The 8891-nt window shown below is 33.4% G+C and overlaps 1 protein-coding gene across 1 annotated transcript; it reads right to left on the minus strand.

Moving 5' to 3' along the window:
• Positions 1 to 477: 477 nt before the first annotated feature.
• Positions 478 to 2432, minus strand: LOC120078164 (uncharacterized). Its single transcript, XM_039032389.2, has 2 exons — positions 1947 to 2432; positions 478 to 938 (listed from the first exon to the last, which is right to left on the minus strand). Exons 1-2 carry the CDS (start codon positions 2293 to 2295, stop codon positions 607 to 609), a joined length of 681 nt encoding a protein of 226 aa, XP_038888317.1. The 5' UTR covers positions 2296 to 2432; the 3' UTR covers positions 478 to 606.
• Positions 2433 to 8891: the final 6459 nt, after the last annotated feature.

Genomic DNA, 8891 nt, shown 5'->3' on the forward strand with positions numbered 1-8891 from the left:
TGATATGTATACTCTCTCCTTTAAAGTTGGAGATTAGAAATCTCCATCTTCACAATTCTCATACTAGAGAAAGTAGGATTGGCAACGGAGTCGGGGTGAGGCGGGGAACTCCTCATCCCCGCGAGGACCCATCCTCGTTTATATATATATATTAAAAAAATAAAAATTTTAATCGGGGACGAGGCAGGGATATCCTCCCCGTCCTCGTCCCGTCCCCGATCGGGAATCTGATTAGGATCTCCAGTTTTACCCATCTCCAGTCAAACCAAGAATTTCCTGCCTCGATCAGAATGGGGACCCGATCTCGCGGAGATTTTTGCCAATCCTAAGAGAAAGAAACTATAACAATTAAGTTTTAAAAACTATCGGTGCTCACAAGTGATTTAATATTTAGTTCATTAAAATATACCAAATTAGAGTTGCAATCCCCAATTAAGCCCCCTTTTTAGTTGAATTAAATAACAATAATTCATACCCTTATGACAAAGCCGGCCAAGACCTCCTTTATTTTTATTTCAAATTATAAAACTATTGCATACACATAATAAGCAGTTAATAATTAATTACATAGACAGCCTTATTTTCTTGTTTCTAATAATCAAAGTCCTAATTTCCATAGGCTGCCTTGTAATCTGCCCAGAGCTGATCCACCGGCTTCCCCAGCAACTGCACGAAGTAATAGGCGGAGTAGCCATTTTTTAGCCTCCGGTTAAGTTCCGCCACGAACCCATTTCTCAGCCCCTCTAAATAATCCAAAAATCTCGCCGTCACGTCGTAGCCTTCGTCCCACGCACTCCCGCCGCCCGGCCCCACCCAGTGCCCCGGAATGTACCCCGACTTCAACCGTACGTAATCGGCGATCCCTTCGATCAGCCCCCCCGGTGCACTCGGCTTCCCGTTCCACTGCCAGATATGAGTCATTTCGTGGTATAATACTCCTGTCGTTAAGAATATGAATAAAAACATTAAATATAATAATTTACGAGTCCATGATGTTTCTATTTAAAATGTAATATAATAGTTTATCACATGGTATACCATTGTATCATTGAAAAGATAATTTGCAGTTCAATTGATCATCTACACATAAAGTGTTCTAAAAGTATTTCTCATTTTTTTATTATATATAATGGGATTGAGATGCACACAAATAAATGCACATCTAAAAAGAATTATGAATTAAATATTTAAGATATGTTTAGAATACATTTTAAAGTGTTTAATTTAAAAAATAAGTCATTTTTAGAAGAAATTACAATATTTAGCCACCAATGTATTTTAATCTTTTTTTATAAAAAAATATTTAAATAAAAATGAGTTTTTTAAAAAATCTTTTTTTCACCAATCAATCTAAATGAACTCTTAATACGATAGTTTTATCGGTTTGAATGGTTGAGATTCATAGGTCTAAATGTAGTTGACATATTCCAAAACTAGAAGAATAATTATTCCTCCCTTCATTCCCTTTCAATGTCTGATAAAATTTTTACTTTAAAATTGGCCTAAAATAAAAATTTAGTAAAATTTAAATTGTCTTAGAAGTAGTCAAATTATTTTTTTTTTGAATTTTCCATTAATTTTGTGCTTACATAATATCATATATATCCCTAAATTGACATTTTTCGAAAAAAATAATTCATAATTATTATAATTGATAAGTAATTCTAAAAAATAGAAAATTTCTAATCTCCCTTTATTTAAAATATAAATTTAGTGAACTTCACGTTAATATCTCGACTCCTACATTTTGCTTTTATAAATATTTGTGGTCTCAAACAACAAATACCCTATTTTTAAAAATGACCTGACACGTGACATACAATAAGTAGAGTAATATGAAAACGCATATATTGACGTAGCACACAATAAAAGGAGAGAGTATCGAAGATATTTTCAAATGGTGAATTAAAATTTATTAATCACAAAATCGAGGATACGTTTAGCACCTGTTATCTCCCTCTTCAAGTCCCCGCCATAGTTTGCAATATAATCGGCACTAATGTGAATTTCGTTGTTGATAGCAAATGCCACTCCGTCGTAGTCTGTGACGATGAACAGGCTAACCTTCTGCACATTCTTCCGGTCTGCAGCGGACCATTGCCGGAAAATATTCCATATAAAATCAGTGGCAGCTACCAATATCTGTCGGCTGTAGTCCATGCCGATTTCATTGTTGAAGCGGACGCCACCGGGAGTTCCGACGGCTTTGTTGGTGACCGTGAACTGAACCGCAGAAATTGTCTGTAAGAGTAGGAGAAAAGAAAGAAGGAAGAAGATGATCTTATGGGAAGCCATGGTTGTTATTGTGAAGCTGAGCTTGGTAGCTTGGCTGGTTTATATAAGGATGGAAGAATGATAAACTGTTGAATGGTTTTGCCGTATGGCTTACTACAGAGAAGGATTATATGGGATTAAAGAATTTTATATCTTTTTCTCAAACTTTCTGAATAAAAACAGCTTTAAATATTAGATTTGTAGATCAAAAGTAAAAGAGTCGGTCAAAACAAAGATTTCCTCTTTGCTTTAATAATTGAATTGGATTTTTTTTTAATGTATCTAATTACAATAGGCTGCTAATCTTTCATTCCCGTAAATATTTTTTTTCTAAAAAATCGAAAAAGTTGGCATCACTGGTAACTGCTTTTTAGCACTGGTAAAAAATAGTTTTTAGCACTCTGGAAAAAAATTCATTATATAGATTGAAATTATGTTTAAATTTTAATTCAATCTATGAAAATAATTAAATCAAAGTATTTTCGTATTTACATTTTACTTCTTTTTAGAACCTAAATTTAAATAAATAATCGAATTAACCCAAACCAACCCAACCCAATTGTTTTATGGTTGGGTTGGATTGAATTATTTTTTAATAAAAATTATTTGGGTTGAGGAAATTAACAAATCAAACAATTTGGTTGGGTCCAAAAAGTACTTCAATCCAACTTAACCCAACTCAAACCAACCCACGAACACCGTTAGGAGGAACATAAAGGAGTAGACCAATAAAAAAGTAAGACAAAATCCACTTATTGAGGATGGTCTTCCAAACAAAATTTAAAAAAGAAAAAAAACCCTAAATTTTGGAAGAATAAAATATTTACTTATCCATGGACCATGTTAAATATTTAGCAGTTTGATTTTTAAATAAAAAGATAGAAACAAAGAGAAATAACAAGGAAAAAAACACCGCATGAATGAAATTTAAAAATTTCTGAAATTTAATTTTAAAATCCCCAAATTTTGGAAGTAATTATGAAGAAAATCTTATAAAATCATGATGGTTCTTAATTAATTTATTGCATGAACAAATTAACAAAGGGTACATTCGTCATTAAATACCATGAGGAAATGGAGGGAAAAAAAAACACCACAATGAGAATAAATTTGGTAATGGTACTAGAAAGCTGCCAACCAGGATATATGGAAAAGAAATACCTTAGAATTCAAATGGTTTTTGAACTTTAGTCCTTGAAATGTTCTTTTTTGTCCTATTTCTTTGGCTTTCTTCATTGACCTTTCCCCTCATTTCAGGCCACTTGATATAAAAGATAAGTAAATAATATAACATTTTGAAAAATTGTAATGGGGTACTATAAGAAAAATGACCAAACGAAGTTTTAACGTGAAAGTACTCCGAAGAAAAAGGACAAAATCAAAGAAAGCAAGTCTAGCAGACTATTTTAGAAAAATGCATAAAAGCAAACAAAAATACTTATAACCTTATAAACACAAACAATTCAATGGAACCAAAAACTTATCAATCCAAACAAGTAAACTTATTAAAAGTAAGAGAAACGACCAATAGAATCCAAATTCATTTGACAAAATGCCTAGACATAAAAAAAAAAAAAAAAAAAAAAAAAAAAAACTTATAAAGATATAATACATGTACAATTCAATGGAATCCATAAATAAAGTTATCAACCCAAGCAACTTATCGAAAATAAGAAAAAAGAATTATAGAACTCAAATTCACTTTGATAAATGCATATACATAAACAAAAAGAAATTATAACAATTAAACACAAACAACTCAACTTACAAAAACAAAAAAAAAAAAAGTTAACAAGGTAATAAAACTCATGAAGTACGATGAATTCAATAGACACTATAAACAACTCAATGAAAAATTATTTATGAATCTAAACAAGTAAGCCTATCAAATTAAGAGAAAAGACTAATAACAACCATTTTCATTTACAAAAATGCATAAATATAAACAAAGTTACTTATAGCATACTTCGAACTAGTCTTGAAATACAAAGAGAATCCCTACAGATTATAAACTATTTTATAGTACATTAATTGAACCTGGAATGATTTTAACATAGTTTTAACACCTAAAACTTACCGAAAATGACTCATGGGTCCTAGTTGAAAAGTATTGAAGAAGCCTGAAGCTAATCCAAAACTTCATAGGAACAATTATAAAACTATTAAAATTAGTCATATATTTTCATTTCTCATAAATAATTAAAATTACATAAAACTATTTTAGTAAATCTTAAAGTCAAAAAAACATACTTTCAAACATTCAAAATGTACTTTCAAACTCTTATCAAATCCCAATAGTCACAATTACATTTTCGAATAGATGTGAAAAATACTTACCCCGATAAAAAAATCCTATAATTCTCAATCTAAATTTCACTTCATTGAACAAGTGTCAACTTCCTTGAAATCTATACAATCAAAACAAAGTTTACATGTTAGAATTCAATTTGAAAACCTCAATCGAATTGAGAGAATATTCAAGAGGGATATTCTTGCCTAAAATCTGCCATAAATCTTAATTGAGCATTTCGAATAAATTCAAAACTACGAACAGCAAGTTTTCACAACTCGAAGACTAGTATAAGATACTTTAATCGAATCTACAACTGTCCTTATTCCTTCCTTCTCCCTGTAATTACCACCTTTTTTTGGTGTCTTTGTTTTCCATTAAAGTTTGTGTTCTTCCATTCCCTTTCTTTTCTCCCCCTTTCCCGTGAGATCCAAGAGAATAATAATAACAATAATATATAGCAATGAAAAGAAAACAAACCCAAGAAAACAACTCTTAATCTTCACAACCCAAATCAAGATTTCTAAGCATTTAATTCGATTCCATTCAACTTATCAGGTGCCTTCGAATCTCAAATGACAAAAAAACATCAATAGTAGTATAGAGTATTACTGATGGAGATAAAATCGAGAAAAAAAGTAGAAGATAAACTTAGTAGCAAGAACAAGGAGTGACGGTGTGGAATCGAAAGATGTCGAGGAGTGATTCTAACGAGTGAGACAGACTGGTGAGAGTTTTTGGATGATGGAGAAATTGTGTAGTGTCACACCCCCTCCAGAGTCTACCTCTTTCACCTAGAAGGAGACATGAAAACAGTAAATACCACTCTTTTGTGATATCTACTGTCCACTCTAGTCTTTTTTGCCCACAACTTATATAATCTAGAAGATTGCTTAATTATAAATAGTTTACTTTATTACAATCAGGTTTTAATATTTATCATCATGTATTTACAAATTCCTAACTTCAATACTCATAACCAGACTTTAAAGACCCTCAAATAGTTAAGATAAATAATTAATCATGTAGTGTGATAGACATTGACCTCAAGCGACACCTCATAACTCTTTTCCATTGCTACCTGGAGGTGGATGGGGGAGGAAAAATAAAACATTTGGAAAACATGAACTAAGAAACCCAATGAGAGGTGATAACACCATAAAAATGCTATTTTCCTTAGCTTAGTTTAGGTTTGTTTATGAATTTTGTATGTTTATTATGCTACTTTGTAGGTATTGAGCACTCAAGAGGTAGAATTGAGCATTTAAAGTCATTCGGGGTTAATGAATTAATTTGAGCATTTGATGTTCAAAGGAGAAAAATTACCAAAATACCCTTGAAGTTAGTGTAATTAGCCTCCATCGAGCATAGCTCTACACTGAAAGGCAGAAAGCAAGTAATCCATACAACATAACGACCCTTTCTTTACACTCTAACCTTGCGTTGAAGACCTGGGAGCTTCTTTTCTTGCAGCGTAACAACGCCTAATCATAGCGTAATTACACTATGGATATTGACCGAAGAAAACATGTGCGCCTGATCATTGATAGTGTAACCCACCGAGTAATTATGCTACACCGAGAAAAAGCCAGCGTAACTACGCTCATCCCAATGTCGCGTTGTGGCTATAATAATATCTTTTCTTTCCGAATTAGGTAAAGAGAGAGGAGAGTTAGGCCGACTTTGAGTGCATTTTGCTTGGTTTTGGCTATTTTAGGCCAGAACTCATGAGATTTCCTTATATTTTGAACTTTAATGTCAAATCTCGACCTCGTGATTCGGATATGATGAATGATTGAAGGCTATTACGTCGGTTTTGAGATCTGTAGCGGTTTTCTTTAAATTTAATGAGATTTCTTATGAGTTCTTCTTGATCTTGTTGTTTCTTACTTATTTTCCAATCTTTGTTTGAATTTCTAGAATGAGAATATAGGTAGATTGAATTGACGACTTAATCTCTTGTACGTTAGTTTGCTCTTGTTGTCCGTAATTGCATCGAAAGCATGCTTAATACAGCAGCAATAGGTTTTTGTTATAATTATGCCTTGATTGCTCAGCTTCTAGGATCACTTAAGAGATAACGAAACCTAAACATTGTAAATGCATTAGGTTAGAATTGGTCATTCTTGCTTAAGTCCTAGCCAATCCAAGAATGTGATGTGATTAACTAAATGAAATGGTTGGTGTGACAACATTAGGTTAATTTAGGAATTGACGACATGTTGATTTTCCATTGGAGTTTCTATGGGATTTTCCTACATTTGATTAGACTTAAGAAATAGTTAATTCAAGAATGTTTTTATGATTAATCGATGATTAGATTTATAGATAACTCACCGATCTCTAAATCGATGAAGGTAATCTTGTGGCTCCATCTCTCTCTTTCTCAATCCATCTTACTTTTCTACAATTTAATTTTCGTATTTAGTTTTTCCTGTCAACCAAATCAAAATCCCCCCTGTTTTTATTGCTTTTCAAAGGCGAATTTAGCTTAGAAGAGATTCTATCTTAGGCCCCCCTAAGGTTCGAATCCGGACTTATCGCTTGTGCTACCTAGTAGTATAAGTAGTCGATTCGATGAATCATAAATATTGTTTGATTGTGGAGGGGAGGTTTACGAAGCCCATTCTCTGAGCACAACAAGTGGTGATCATAATATGAACATAGATTTTTCTTTTGAAAACCTTTTATAAATATTTTTCGATGTAAATAGTACCAGAATATCGAAATACTTGTTTAAATTTTAAAATATGAGCATGAGCATAATAAATAGTAATATGGCATGATCATAGATTTCCTTGAACATAACAAGGAATAAATCCATGTAAACCATAACCAAGTTCTAAAAATCAGTCTCCGAATAAAATATAACCCAACCATGTACACATGTCAACATAGAATCTCATCATAGGCTTAGAGCTGGCCTGCAGTCCCTCTATCCATCCTATACGAGATTTCCTCCACTGACTCAAATATTAGATGTAGAGATATTTTGACTATCCAATGGGAGACTCGGTCACAAACATAAAATCTCGATCCACAGATCTTTTGACCATCCCGTGCGGTCCATTAGGGTACAACAAGCAAACTTCAATGTTTGAAATCATGTTCCTCAAACCACAGTAAAATATGATTTTCTCAAACTAAAGGTTTACACATTTCCTTTTTCCACACATAACATACTGAAATAGTGTATACAAACTGGTAGAAAACATTCTTTTGTACAAACCATAGATCAATTTAAATCCAAGATTTTCAACCAGGAAAAAACATGTAATACAGATCATGCCAATAACTCTAGATCATACATATATATACTACTATATATGTATATAACATCAACCAAAATATTTAAAAATAAACCACTCTAAATTCACCAGCAAGGATTCTTTTTCCTCCAAACCTTCCCAACTTCCTCATCTTTTTTTGGAATCTTGGTTTTTTTAAATCCCAACTTGCCCTAAATTTGTCCTAGATTAGCTTAGAATTAAAATTAGGGCTATAATAACCTTAGAATACCTTTATGGCCTTAAACTTAGCTTACTAATACAAAATAATCCAAACTAGGTGTTTCAGAACTCAAAGGGCAGTAAGAGATGTGTTGAGCATGCATTTGGGGTAGTCTAAGATGGCTAATGAACGGACATGCAAAAGGGTGCTAGTGGTGCTGCTAGCACACACAAATGCAAGGTTGCTATTGGGTTGGGTGCTAGACATGGCAGATGGGTGGGCACCGTTTAGGCATGGGCATTAGTGGATACGATGGATGCGTACATGGGCACAAGCGTGCGTTAGGTTGGCCGCACAGTAGGGCAAGGTGCAAGTACTGCGTCCATGTGGGTGATTGCAAGCGGGAGGATGTGTGGGGTCTGAATGGGTGCGCTCGAGATATGTTGATGAAGCATGCGGCAGCTAGATGTAAAGTGGCTGGGTACTTGGATGCTGGCCTCTGCGGCAGTCTGACTTTTCTTCCTTCCTTCCAAGTTTTTCTAGGTCTCTTAAAAATTGGATTACTCTGGCAGCCCAGTGATGTTTTCTACACTCAAATCTTTAATTTGGCTCAACAAAATCAAAATTTTCTCGAGTGGAATGGAAAAACTAAACCCCTCTTTCCCCTATTTGTACTAGTCTCAAGCCCCCCTCCTTGCACCAACTTCTACTTGCATGCATTTTAGGTTGTCTTCAGCATGTACATTCAACACACACACCCTTTTAGGTGTCTTCACCAACTCATTTACATGGTTTTCCTTGTTGGGGTTGATGCCCTAAATCTCGTAGGGTCCTAATAGTTTGTAAAACATTGTTGAACAAACTCCTTATGTATTTA

The sequence above is a fragment of the Benincasa hispida genome, chromosome 5 (assembly GCF_027475165.1).
Source record: "Benincasa hispida cultivar pf3 chromosome 5, pf3_genome.v1.1, whole genome shotgun sequence".
Lineage (NCBI taxonomy): Eukaryota > Viridiplantae > Streptophyta > Magnoliopsida > Cucurbitales > Cucurbitaceae > Benincasa > Benincasa hispida.